This window comes from Gossypium hirsutum, chromosome A04 (genome assembly GCF_007990345.1).
Source record: "Gossypium hirsutum isolate 1008001.06 chromosome A04, Gossypium_hirsutum_v2.1, whole genome shotgun sequence".
Lineage (NCBI taxonomy): Eukaryota > Viridiplantae > Streptophyta > Magnoliopsida > Malvales > Malvaceae > Gossypium > Gossypium hirsutum.
This window is the reverse complement of record NC_053427.1, coordinates 528,479-542,723: the sequence shown is the minus strand read 5'-3', so window position 1 is coordinate 542,723 and position 14,245 is coordinate 528,479. Positions and strand designations below refer to the sequence as shown.

The 14,245-nt window shown below is 32.6% G+C and overlaps 2 protein-coding genes and 1 non-coding gene across 9 annotated transcripts; 2 read left to right on the top strand and 1 right to left on the bottom strand.

The window, feature by feature from the left end:
• The first annotated feature begins 1,861 nt into the window (after positions 1–1,861).
• On the top strand, positions 1,862–1,935 carry TRNAN-GUU (transfer RNA asparagine (anticodon GUU)). The gene has a single exon. It is a non-coding gene; the product is annotated as a tRNA-Asn (tRNA).
• A 490-nt stretch (positions 1,936–2,425) lies between these two features.
• On the bottom strand, positions 2,426–6,876 carry LOC107931176 (receptor-like protein Cf-9 homolog). Of its 2 annotated transcripts, none has more exons than XM_041110663.1 (2): positions 6,789–6,865; positions 2,426–4,852 (listed from the first exon to the last, which is right to left on the bottom strand). In XM_041110663.1, the coding sequence occupies exon 2, from the start codon at positions 4,151–4,153 to the stop codon at positions 3,134–3,136; it is 1,020 nt and encodes a 339-aa protein (XP_040966597.1). In that variant the 5' UTR covers positions 4,154–4,852; positions 6,789–6,865; the 3' UTR covers positions 2,426–3,133. The 2 variants fall into 2 exon arrangements, 1 of the variants encoding a protein (XP_040966597.1); XR_001693164.2 differs by lacking the exon at positions 2,426–4,852 and adding an exon at positions 5,730–6,083 and having other exon boundaries at positions 6,789–6,876.
• A 1,532-nt stretch (positions 6,877–8,408) lies between these two features.
• LOC107931169 (formin BNI1) lies at positions 8,409–13,765 on the top strand. Of its 6 annotated transcripts, XM_016862980.2 has the most exons (11): positions 8,410–8,648; positions 8,903–8,989; positions 9,555–9,679; positions 9,948–10,557; positions 10,624–10,693; positions 10,849–12,182; positions 12,435–12,514; positions 12,621–12,716; positions 12,796–12,869; positions 13,225–13,354; positions 13,533–13,765. In XM_016862980.2, the coding sequence occupies exons 1-11, from the start codon at positions 8,564–8,566 to the stop codon at positions 13,614–13,616; spliced, it is 2,775 nt and encodes a 924-aa protein (XP_016718469.2). In that variant the 5' UTR covers positions 8,410–8,563; the 3' UTR covers positions 13,617–13,765. The 6 variants fall into 6 exon arrangements, 5 of the variants coding, with proteins under 5 accessions (XP_016718469.2, XP_016718468.2, XP_016718467.2 ...); XM_016862979.2 differs by having other exon boundaries at positions 8,906–8,989; positions 9,948–10,693; XM_016862978.2 differs by having other exon boundaries at positions 9,948–10,693.
• Positions 13,766–14,245: the final 480 nt, after the last annotated feature.

Genomic DNA, 14,245 nt, shown 5'->3' with positions numbered 1-14,245 from the left:
TATTTGCAGCTGCACCACTGGTTGCAGCACTATTTGCATAATTCAACAAGTTTCAACTCGAGCTGATAGTGAGACTGGTACTAGACTATCAAGCGAACTCCGTGACATAATACTCCATTTCTCAATTTCTTCCTCATGAATTTCCCCATCTTTAGATATTGGTGGAAGTCTCAATCTTTGAGCCGCTTCTGCAACAACTAATCGATGCTCTAGAGTCTCATAAACCTAAAGCTCATAAACACAGAGTAAAAACCCTTATCATCAAAATTTTACTCCTTGCAATTTGAAAAACTTTTATATTTAGTCCCTGTACTTTACAAAGTTAAAAAATTAGCTCCTCCTACATTTTTTATTTAAAAAAAATAACAGCCCAGTCATCAAAATCTTATGTATTTACTGAAGTCAAATTGACATCATGACTAGGTTGCTCTCATGTAATGTAACATATGTTTGACTGGAAAATAAACATGTCAAGTTGACAAGTTTTAATATAAACTATCAATAACGATAATGATTGAACTAAAATTTTAGGACTCCTAACATTATAAATTTCAATTTAATCTTTTAGAAATTATAAATATGTAAACTATAAAAAATTAAAATTTCATCCACCCCTAAAAAATTATTTCTACCTTTAACTATGCTATAACCTAAATCTAATTTTTTTTTCATCTTAACAATGTAGATTTTTTTTCATCTTATAAAAAATTAAAATGTCATTAGGAGACTACATTGTTAAGTTTATGGTAAATTAAAAAAGTTATTCTAGCCCTTAATTTAATTTTTTTTATCTTTTTTAGCTCTTAAAACCTACATTGTTTATCAAATAACCCTAAAATAGATGAAAAAATTACTATCTATTAACTTTGTTAACTGCATACATATGCAACTTCATTTAAATCTAAAAAATATAAAAGTAATTAAATATGTATAAATCTAAAAATATCTTAAAATTAAAACTAAAATTTTTTAAACTAACCCAAATTTTTATTATTTAAAAATTTCAAATTAAATTGCATTCGTTTTCCACCGTTGAATAACACCTTCAATCACATCAACAACTTCATGTTGTTTTGCATAGAAATTGTTTTGCAAATTTATTTTGTTTTATTTATTTCTAAACCCATATTTCTTTTCTATAACTCCAATTACTAGATTGTTTAGGGTTTTGAGTAACTTTCAATTTTAAAATTTTAGATTTTTAAAATTTAAATACGAAGTGCTCTTCTTCTCCTCCAAACCCACAATTTTTCCTGTCGAATTTCAACTCAAGGTTTTACTTTCAGATATAAATAAAACATATATTATATTTATAATGATCTAAGAATAATTGAGTCGACACCTATCTACGTAAAAAAGAAGGAAAAAAAACAAGCAAAGAAAGATAACATGAAGAGAGCATAAATCAATAAAGCAAATGAAAAACGAGTAGGATTAAAGGGAATGGGTATTTAATTGGTACATCAACCATACAAATAGTACGAAATGCAATGACATACGGAGGAATTGGTACAATCATAAAAACAGACACATATCACTGCAACTTTTCACCATAGGCAAAGCATTCTGACAGACTACAAATGAAGACACAACAGAAATGCTTGAACATCATTTGCACCCACTACATCCTTCTTCATTTATCTATTTTGTGGAAGAATCGTTTATCTTTTTTTTGTAACTACTAAAATTTTGATCTTCATTTCTGGCTAAACTATTCTGTTTTTCGCATTACTAAATTTGAGTAATTAATTTATGTTGTTTTTGCCAAACTTTGAGAGGTGCTAGTTGATCTTTAATTAAGAGATTATGACCACCCAAAACTGTATTCTGTACACATAGCAACAAAATTATTTTTCTCAAAGCTGGAATAGCTCAGTTGGCTAGAGCGTGTGGCTGTTAACCACAAGTTCGGAGGTTCAAGCCCTCCTTCTAGCGTCTTATTTTTGGTTAAATTTCATCTTTGGTCCCTTTAAATTCCTTTTTGCTTTAATTTGATTGCTTTCTAGCGTTGCAAATTACACAACACTCTTCAAATGTCTTATTAAATTCTCACTTTTAGGAGTGATATGTTACTCCAATAAAATTATTACTGCCTTGATTTTCTAATCTTAAAATTTCAAACAAGTTTAAACATTAAATATAAAATAGTTAAATTTCAATTAAGCCTACGTAAAGGAAATTAGGGACATGGGATCCACCAATTACACCTCATTTCACATCAACTTTGTTACCGAACTACGTTTACTCTAGAAATAGAGGGAAAAAAGAGACATGCATGCTTGAAATTCCAACTTTGTCTGCACCATCAACATCTTGATTTCCATGTTAGCTATAGACTTAACATGTTAATTCATTAGCTTGTCAAGTGATTCATGAACAAGCCATCACTTGGAATACACCATGCAAAATGCTAAAGATAAAGACATATTGGTAAAAACATTAGACACACTTGTAAAAAAATTATGAAAATACAACAGAGATCACTAAGACATTTTGTTCTCCTTTAGTGAGCAGTAGCAAAGATTATTGAGACTGAATTGAAAGTCATGACAGAAGACATAAACAACATCACCATACAAAATGTTACACTCAAACAAGCCATTACAGACAGTACGAAATCCAATGAAAGACAGAGGAATTGGCACAATAATAAAGACAGACAGATACAAATGCAACCTTTCACCATAGGCAAAATGGTCTACAAAACAAGAAATTATGAAAATACAACACTATTTCTTGAACCTCATTCGCCGTAATTAGATCCATCTTCGTCTATTGCTGCAATTGCCTTTCTTTGACTTTCTTCTTCGCCTCTTCTCTTGTTGGTTTTCTACCAAATTCACCAACTTACCAGTTCGGAAAACAATATATCCCACCGACATTCCGAACACTACTCCGCATCCATAACCTATCAACACCACTTTCCAACCAAAAGCAATGTTTGATTTTGAGCCATCTTTTTCAAGCACATTTGGAGGTGCTGGCTCAATGATGTTGCAACCTTTCGAGTCCGGAAACCCACATAGTCCCTTATTTCCTTCAAATGAATCATTTCCAAATGTTTTGAATTGTTTTCCTTGAGTTATCTGACCATGGAGTTGATTTTCAGAAACATTTAAGGGCTCAAGAGATGTCAGATCTGCCAATCTATTTGGAATCGTCCCAGACAACCTGTTTGAAGTAGGTCCAACCATTCAAGACTTGTCAAATTCCCTATTGAGGTGGGGATACCACCATTAAGGTTATTATGAGAAAGGTTGAGCCCTTTCAGTAAGTTAAGCTTCCCAATAACTTTTGGAATCTCTCCTTCAAACTGATTATTTGATAGATCTATGATCATCCACATGGTAAAAATTTTCACCAATTCCTTATATTGTCCTTTCATAACAATTTCAATGGAACAGGTATAAAAGTCAATACTTCTCTGATCATGCACCCCCATGTACGACATTATACTCCCAATCTTCTCTAGATTTATGATAGCCTTGAAGCTGTTGATGTATCTCACTGGTAGGGGTCCAGAAAAATAATTACTTGAGAGGTCAAAAATTTGGATTTTAGAGAAAAAAGGGCTAGACTTGGAGCTATTGACACGCAAGGAACCATGCATATGATTTGATTTCAATACAAGAACTTGTAGCTGTGGAAGACTTCCCAACCAATGAGGAAATGTATCATTGATCTTGTTGTTACCAAGATCTAGCACTTCCAGACCTTTACAATTAAGGATGGATGGTGTCAAAGGCCCTTCTAACAGATTTCCATTTAAGTTCAAATTAGCCAATTGGCATCCCTGTGCAAATGTTGGAGGAATCGTCCCATAAAACTTGTTCTTCTTCAGATTCAAGAATTCAAGGCTGTAGCTCAAATTTCCAAAACATTGCGGAATTGTTCCACTCAAGTTATTGTGGGACAAATCAAGAATTTTAAGAGAAGTGGCATTGCATAGTAAAGAAGCGACCTCTCCATTGAAACTATTTTTTGAGATCAGAAACACATTGATCGTCGAAGCTGGAATCTGAAGATTTCCACAGATCAAATTGGAGCTTAAGTCAAGATACGCAATATTTTTCCATGGAAAGTGCTCAACTTCTGTCAAAGAGTTATGAGATACATTTAAATTCCACAAAGAGTCATTCCCCACCTCTTGCATCCACGGTGGAATCTTGCCTCCAATTCTGTTGTAAGAGAGGTCAAAACGTCGCAATATGTCTGGCTGTAGTGGCGCTAGTATAAAAACGCCGCAAAAAGTTATTTTGTTTTAATTAAAACGGTGCCCACTACTTTGGACACTAATTTTGTCCCCCTAAAAAAAATTTCTGGCTTTTCTCCTGTTTTAGCCATTCATTTAATTTTTCATATTTTTTAGCTCTTAAAATTGCATTATTTGTCAAATCAACTCAAAATAAATAGAAAAGTTAATGTCTGTTAATTTTAACGACATGGCATCCACATGATAGTACGTGTGTATGTCACACCAACAATTAATTAAATTTTTAAAAAAATTTTCAAATATTACACTAATAAATTTAATAGAAGAATTTTAACAGAGTTATCAAATAGAGAAACCTTTCACTGCATGTATATTGGCTTGGTCTTGTTTCCTATAACACCACCTGATGTTTGGTCCTTGATGGTGGAAGACAGTAGAGACTCGACACAACACCCCAATTGCACTGACAATTAATAAGGAGATGGAGTCCACCAATTTTACCAAGACTCATATCAACATTGTTATTGGGCTGTTCATTTTCTGTGGAGCACTTAATATTTGTCTCCAACGTGTTGACTGCTCCCTCAATTTCACATCAATGCATTCACTTTCAAAATAGATTTCCAATACTTCCTCTCACTTAATCCACAAGCAATAAGGAAATTTCAGTCATTTGCAGCATAAATGCACAAAATAATTTACAATATAGACTGAGTTTGATGTGGTGAGGAAAATTAAATCCAAGTCTTACCCTGAAGAATAATTAAAGCCAAGACTTGGTATGTAGACTAATTAGTTTACAACTAAATATTTTTGCACTCATTATTAAGGCAAATATTAGCCAATAAAAAAAAAGCATAATGATTTATTAAGGCAGATATTAGTGAATAAAATTTTTACAATTTTAATTTTGTAAAGGTAAAATTACAATTTGACTCTCCTTAAAAATGATAAAAATTTGATTTAATCCTTTAAAAGTTATAAAGATACAAACTATTAAAATGGTGAAATTATATTTTTACTATTGTATAAATTAAAATTTAATTTTGGCAGCCTAAAAAATTTCCTGACTTCTCCCCTGTTTTAGCACTTCATTAATGCCATGTGTATCAGTACAAACATTCCCAATTTACTTTTTTTTTTTTCATTTTCCCAAAAACTCAATTCACTTTACATAATGAAAAACGAGTAGGATTAAAGTGAATGGGTATTTAATTTTTTTTTTGTGAAAGTTTAAAGACTAATTATTTATGAGATTAGGTGTGGAAAAATTAGTTGGAAAATTAATTTTTTTTTCTCGCACCAATTGATTTTTTATATAAATTTTTATTTATTTTTAAGATTTTTAAATTTTGTTACAATTATTTTTATGAAAATTTGAAAATATAAAAATACTTTTTGAATTAGGTATTAATCATTTGAATAAATAAAGCATACACATGGATTAATTAATTAATGCACAAGCAATGTTGGACATTTTCATAAGGTAAGGCATAACTAGAAAACATGAGAAAAATTACTATTTCAATACTGGTCAGTTTTGTTACCTTGGAATTCTGATTAGTTTATTTGGGAACATGAGAAATATTACTAAAAGGCTAGAAATTCATGCATCTTTGAATCACCAATTCAATTCATAAGCTTAACTAAAGGAAATAAGGCAACATATATGTACCCTTTTACTGTCTGCATTGTTCCATGTTTCAATTCATTACATCATTCCTTCAACTCTGCTGTATATTTTTACTTTCTCCATATAACCAGCCCTTTTACTGCTAACTTGTAAAAAAATTATGAAAATACAACAGAGATCATTGAGGCATTTTGTTCTCCTTTCTCCTTTAGTGAGCAGTAGCAAAGATTATCGAGACTAAATTCAAAGTCATGAAAGAAGACATAAACAACACCACCATACAAAATGTTACACTCAAACAAAACATTACAGATAGTACGAACTGCATCGGTTTAATAATGCATGTATATGTATATATATATAATAATAATTCCTTTGTGTTCATTTTTCATGCATTGGATAATAATTGAAAACAATAAGGCAATGCATATCAGATGAATGATGAAATGCCAAACAGAAAAAACCAAAAAAAAGAACAAAGAAAAAAAATGACCCAATAAAACAAAAAAAGAATTGTCCATTTTATCAATTCCACAAAAATTACAGTGGTTGACCGCAAATCACCAGGCTTTGTTACACCCATTAATATCAAGAATCTATGATTACACCAGACATTGTTATTGTTAAAAGGATGTGTAACAGAATTTTCTAATAAAAGAAACAGTTCAAAATCATATACCCATCAAATCAAACACATTAAAAACGCCAATTCAACCCCGCAAGCAGATCCAATCTAACCAATTCCACACAAAATTAACAACAAATGATTGAAAAATAGAAAAAAAAAACATAACTATAATAGATCTACCAAAGACTGGAAATCTAGACAGAAGATACTCACTTTTAAGCTCACGTAGATTTAAAAAAAAAAAAGCTAGGTAATTTTCTCGAGAAACAAACAGAGAAAAGAAAACAGAATTGAAGGGAAAATTATGGTAATACCTGGAGAGAGTAATGTTGGGGTAGTATAGAAAATCTATGAAACTGGGTGTGAGTTAATTGGGGAATGAAAAAGATGGTGACAAGGGTTGTGGAGGAAACTGTAGAGTCCAATATTTATATATATGCAGACATAAAATTGAAAAATAATAAAATTTAATAAATTAATTTTCTTAAAAAATGGAAAATGATAAATATGAATAAATAAATGAAAAATAGATAATTACAAAATTTTATTTGTATAAGTTGTGAGTTCAAAATTTATTATAATGTTATTTTAATAAAAAAATGAAAAGACAAAAACATTATCGTATTAAATATTGTTACTTTATATATAAAATGGTATTTTAAGAATATTTTAATAAAATTAGTGTTTAGTTAACTCGTGACATTATTTCAATCAATGATTTAATATAATATTAAATTATGTCACACTCACATGAAAATATTTAAAAATGATTTATGGATCAAATAGAACTTTACTTAAAAAGGGTAAAACCATTAAAAATTATGGTGTTTTGGATTTGACTCTCATCAATAACATTTTTTCTAGATTTCATATGATCATAAACAAATCTAGAGGGGTTGACGGGGGCCCACCTCTTAAAATAGAAAAATATTATTTAGGTGTTTTAAAAAAATTTAAAATTTTAAATTAGGAAAGTTAAAATTACACTTTAATCTCGTATAAAATTATAAAAATTTGATTTATAAAGATATAAATTACAAAAAAATAAAATTTCATTTGGCCCTCTAAAAAATTATTTTGGCTTTGCCACTGCATATGATTTTAGATGACAAAATTATCTCCATGGTAATGTTTATTATTTTATAAAAGGAAGGTTTTCGATAATTGCTCAACTAATTTGAGACCTGTTTAAAATGTGACGCTAACTCAATAAGTCCCTTAAATATAGTATAGTTAAATATAATATTAAAATTTATTTTTTTAAAAATAAAACTAATAAAAATCTAGAAAAAAATAAACAAACTATACTAAATGTTAAGACTTTGAATTTTTGTCACGAATTAATTGTGCATAAATTAGTTGGGTAATGACGAAAAGATCATGGCTTCACAAAATAAATGGTATTATATCCGCTTTATCATTTCAACCAAAGTATTATTACTTATTATATTTAAATATTTTTACTGAGTTGGTGTCACCCTTTATTTGATTCTTAGGTTTCGATGTAATTACAAGATAAGTAATATCGTATAGGTGGACATATTATTTTTATTTTAGTACAAGTACATACAGATGTGTTTCGATATACTATTTTGAATTTATTAATTTTTAAAACTATTCTTATTTATTAGTTGCTATATTTAAACGTTTTATTGAGTATGTGTGACCCTCAAACGAGTTATTAACTCAATAATAGATTTAAAATTTTTTTTTAATAAGTAATAAATATTATTTTAATTAAGATATTATTTTATTTTAAAATATCACATAATAAATTTTTAAAAAAATTGAAAATGAATTTTGTGAAAATAAAACTACAAGGAGGGGCGGCAAATTTTAACCTTTAATGTACGGAGACTAAAACGGTGACGTATATCGATTTAGGGGAAAGTGAGGGTATAGGAGGAAAACAAAACCCCGCGACGCCTCCTCTCGAAGCCATAATTCCTTTTCGAATTCAAATTCTCAAAAAGATTTAAATAAAAAGAAATCCCCAAATTAAAATTTTCCAAATCATAGAAGAAACCCTAATAAAATTATAATATTGAAAAAAGATTTATCTTTGAGCCAGAAGTCTAAATCAAAATCGATGGGGAAGAGAAAGGAGCGTCGTCTAGCTGCTATGAACAACGCAGGCCGCCGTGTTAAACTCGATCTCTTCGCGGAACCCTCTGGTAATCTTTTTTCTCAATTTATCCGCTTTTTTTTTATTCTTATGAAAAACCCTAGAAACTATTGAATTTGATTCACTTTAGTATCCTGTAGTGCTAGAAAGAGCAAAAAAAGGGAATGTTTTTTTGGTTGTTGAAAAAGGTTTTGCTTTTGATATTAGTTGAAGTAGTTGTTTTAGAGTTATTGGAAAGTGAATAAGGATATAGATTGGTTTTTTGTTTTTTTAACTTTTGGTTTCATTTATTGAAACTTTTAGAAGATTTGGGTGGCTCCTCAGTACATGAAGAAATCGATGGGGAACTGAAACATCATGCTGGGTTGCCCAATTCACTATCTTCTCCAGGTGGGTTCCGTCAGTTTTCTTCAAAAAGGACTATGTAGAGAGAGAGCATGAGTGGTCTACATTATTTTGGTGGAAAATTGGAATCTATGCCAGACATATATGTTGTTTGCCCCAGAATTTGTTTTCAGATTATAGGGTGTCAGCTGTGGTCTTGGGAACATTCATACCGAACTGATTGGACCCGATCAGTGTGATATTTTTTTGAACGAGTCCCAATCTGTTATGCACTATTTCGCTGCATCCACGCGATTTGCAGATTTCTTCTGGGAAATTTTTATCTCGGTTCGTATGTCTCTTGGCTTTATTTCCATCATGCCTCCACTGACTTGTTTCTCTGATTTGTAACATGTGGCTGTCATGAATTGCTCATGCGTCTATCAAATTTATATGGATTTTGTTCAACCTTTCTTTTATTTATTTGTTTCTTGTTTATGGAAGCTGTCACCTCTCTGACCTATCCTAAATGAATGTTTTCTCAGATTATGTTTAAAGTTTTAGATATAGCAAGAACCATTAAGTACAAATTGTTGTTTAAAGATTTAACATATTTATGGTGTGTCTTCAGGTCAACAGCCACCAAATCCTTTGCTGCTACTTGGCCAGTATAGTGATGATGAGGTGGATGAGGAGTCAGATAAAAGACTAGACCGTGGCATTTTGGATGGTTCTGTATCTGACCACGATGACAAGGTAATTTTGGGTTTCCTTACTGTTGTTTGTGAAATTATGCTTTGTACGACCTAGGTGGGAACCTTTGGACTGGATATGAGGTTAGCTTGGTTGTGTTGGCTGCAGTCCAAGTTGTTTTCTTTCTATTTTTATGGATCTATGATTTGTAACTGCCAGTTTCACTCTTTTAACTGAAATAATGGGGGAGCATTGTGGGTTAAATTAGTAACTTGCTATGTTAGACTTGCATATGGTTTTCATTCACATTCTCATCGCTTATTTTTATTAGGCTAAGGGGCCCCTAAGTGAGACTTGCAAAGATACAGAAGCTGATGCAGGTGAAGGTCTTGATACTCTAAAGGTTAATCAGCAGAACATAGAGAAAGATTCTACTCCGAATGCTGTCCATAACTTGGTAGACATTGATGAGAAAGGAGATAATAATGTTACAAACGAATCAGTCAAGAATGATTCTACAGAACAAAATGCTGTCGCTGGAACTTCTGAAGTACAGGTAACTCAAGATGCGGGTTCAGGCTGGAGGATTGTAATGCATGAAGAGAGTCATCAGTATTACTACTGGAACACTGAAACTGGTGAAACTTCATGGGAGGTGCCTGCTGTTTTGAATCAGATAAACCAATCAACTTCTGACGAGAAAGTGCCTACTGTTGAAGATATGGAGGCTTCTCAAGTGGATGCACGTGATTTTAATCCAACACCAAGTACCCAACCAGTTGTTGACAATGTGATTTCTCAGAGCAAGGTGCATGATAATGAGCCAAAGTTAGAAGAGTTGGACAGAGGAAGCAAAAGTGAAGCTTTGAGGGATAAAATCTCTGATGTCAATAGGAGTGATTTTCAAAATAGCTTAGATGCTGTTGATACCTGTTTGGCTGGTGAGAGTTTAGATTGCTCTGGGAACTATGCCCATGATGTGCTTGCTAATGATGATAATAAAACAGGGATTGATTGCTCTACTCATCTTTTGAGACAAGGGGAGTGTTTGCTAGAGAGACTGGAGTCACTAAAAGTGTAAGGAATATCTAATTGCTTTCATTTCTCTATTATTAGGTTATTTGCTATTAATTTTAGCCAATATATTTTTACTATTTCTTTTGTTTAAAGTAGAAGACTAGAATTCTTCAGTTTTCATTGTTATTTGTGATTCTAATATGAAATATTTTCAGCTCTGAAGACGATCTGCAAGCTCAGGGCTGGAAGTCTAAATGCATTTTAGAAGTTGAGATTAGACTTTCGGATATCAAAGCGTTGGTTTCGTATGGATCATCTTTATCACCATTTTGGACACATTGTGAAAGGCAGCTAAAACGGCTTGAAGGTATTATTAATGACAAAATTTACCAGCTTGCAAAATCAGCAATTATGGAAGAGGCTGAAGAAACTCCCGGCTCTTTTGGAGAAAAGCTCAAGATAAAGGAAGGTTCATACATTGAAGTTGAAGCTGATGTAGATGTTATCGATGCAACTGCTTCCGCACCTGACATTTCTCATGTCTCTACTAATGCTGATACATCAACAGTAGTCATTGGTGATGTTAATAATCAAGTTCTCTCCAGCAATGCTGCCCATATGGTAAGTGTTCCTACTGAACATTGTGAACGGGAAGTCGAAGAAGGTGAACTGGTAGATGGTGATACGCTTTCTGGAGAAAATTCTAAGACTGAAGTCCATGCTGGAGAAGATGATGATATGGATGTGGACATGGAAGTTGAAGATGTAATACCACCAATCGCAATGCCACTCATGCAACAAAACCCTTCTTCTGATTACTCAGCTGTTCCTCCACTTCCGAGTGAGGAGTGGATTCCTCCACCACCTCCTGATACTGAACAAATTCCACCACCTCCTCCTGATAATGAACAAGTTCCTCCCCCACCACCTGATGAGCCTCCTGAACATTCCTATCCTCTTGCCCCATCTCATATAGAGACTACACCTCTTGCTTACGCGGAACAATACGGCCTAACTTATCCTGATGCCAGTTATCAGTATTATGGACATGCAGTTAATGAAATTCCTGTTGGTGGTTTCTATGGACATGCCGATGGATCTCAAATTGCTGTACACCAGGCCCCACTTTACTATCAAGCAGTTCCTAACACATACTCTGATAGTGCATCAGTATCCGTTAACTCTGTTGAACCTATAATATTTTATGACCTTCAAGGTAGAAGAGCATCATCCGTGCCTATAGCCGGGAGTACAGAATCTTTTCATTTGCCTAATGAAGTGGGTACTATTAGTTCCAGTACTCTTGCTTCAAATCAAGTCGAATCTGGTGGTGATATTGCATTAACAGGAACTGATGTGCGAGCCAATGGTCCTATTGTTAATGAGAAGACCGAGGTAGCATCAGTTGGGAGCTCATCTACTTCGGCCACTATTGAAGCTCCTGCAACTGTTTCTGTTAGAGAAAGTTCTGCTGCTGCCGCCGCGGCCGCTGCAGCCGCATCTGTAGCAGCTGCAACTTCATCATCAGCTCCAAAGGTTCAATCTAAAGGTATAATTTTGGGTCATAAATGTTATGTAATTTTATATTATGATGGTATAAGAAGCAGAGACATTCAGAAATGTTTTGAGCTTGTCTTAACATTCAAATCTTCAAATGAACCAAATGGATATTGGTTTTATCTGTTTTATGCATCTCTATAAATTGCACCTGACTAGTAACTCCATTTGTTACTTGAAATTGCTGATAGTTGTCTCATTTGTTTACTGGAATTGATTGATACGGTATCCTTTGTTGTTTCAGCTGCACGAACTAAAAAGCGGACAGTTGCTGTCACATCCTCCTTAAGGTCGAATAAGAAGGTCTCCTCTTTGGTGGACAAGGTATAACAAATTTCCTGTTACTCTGGAGATTTCATTGCTCCTTTTTGATGTTTATATTTTGTTTGTTTCTGAAACCAGTAGAGTTAAGACGCTTTTCTTTTATCAGTGGAAAGCTGCCAAAGAGGAATTGCAAGAGAATGCAGAAGATGAGCCTGAAAATGCTTACGAGAAATTAGAAAAAAAGAGACAACGAGAAATAGAGGTCTGTAAGTGAACCTTCATTAAATAAATTGTTTATTCATATTCTCTGGTTCTTGCGCCTTACATTTCTTTGATTTCAGGAATGGCATGCTCAGCAACTTGCCAGCGGAGAGGCTAAAGATAATGCAAATTTTCAGCCTTTGGGTGGTGATTGGTATGTATATTATATTTTATAGGGTAAACTATAGTACAGGTCACCCAACTATGTTTTTTTTTTCTTTTTAGTCGCTCAATTATAAAAAGTTACAGAATGGTCACGAACTTAAAAATTGAAACACCCAAACATCCAAAATAGTTGGGTGACCAAAAATGGAAAAAAAATAGTTTGGTGACTGCTAATGTAGTTTACCCTATTTTATAGTTAAATAAGTCTCATGTCCTGCCTCTCTTATCCTATTATGTTTTTTATTGATCTTCCCCAAATGTACAAATAAGCTCTTATGTGATTTTTCATCTGTTTTGGCCCTTTACTTTTTGGTGATATGCTTTTTTCTCGATAATAAACATAGGCGTGAAAAAGTAAAGCGGAGAAGAGCGCAGAAGGCTAAAGAATCTGCGGAGACTCTGGTGGCACATCCTGATGGAAACCAACAACCTGATTTAGATGAACTCTCAAGAGGCCTCCCTTCGGGATGGCAGGTAAATGAACATTCCGATTGCAGTTTCGGTTACATATTTTGCAGAACCAGTGTAAAATGCCTTCGAGTGGCTTCGAAGTTATGCTATAGGCTTTAAGTTTATTTATTTTCTCAACTTGGTTAGCAATCGAATTTCTGGATCGGGATTTCATCCGTTGTGGCTGTTCTTTTTGATGCAGGCTTATTGGGACGAAGCTTCAAAACAACCCTATTATGGCAACATTAACACCTCGGAGACAACTTGGATTAGACCAACAAAATAAGTTCTTGAGATTGATTATTATTATTTATTTGTCATAACAAATTTTGAGTTGGATCAATATATAATTTCACGTTTCACTTTTCTCTCAAATGTACATCTTTCTAGAGGCAGCTTTAGGAATGAATCAGGTAATTTCCCCCGGTGTAGCCATTGTTATGTTCTCAAAGGTTCTTTGCTTTTGTTTGATCATTAGGTTATACTAAATGGTATAAAATTTTAATATTTTATATTAATAAACATTGGTAAACCTGAAATTTTATATTGAAATACATTGATGTTAATATATATCATTAGGGTGAATTGTGTGTTTTTTCTTATGATTCCCCAACTTGAAACTATGGTATTTGTTTTGAATTGGTATTATCTTGAGATGCCAAAGAAGTATTTAAAATGGTTAAATTTTGCTATTAGTCCTTGTGTTTTATAAAAATTGTGGATTTAGTCTTTAGATTGTGATTTGATCATTTTTAGTTTTTGTAGTCTTGACTCAAATAATGACAGATCTAATTATTAGTTGTTTATTATGTGTACAATTGTAAATTTACTTAAGTTGCATCATTTTTACCAATTTTGAAATTTCAGTTTTAAATAAAATTACATTAGATCATATTTTGAAAATAATGTTTTCAT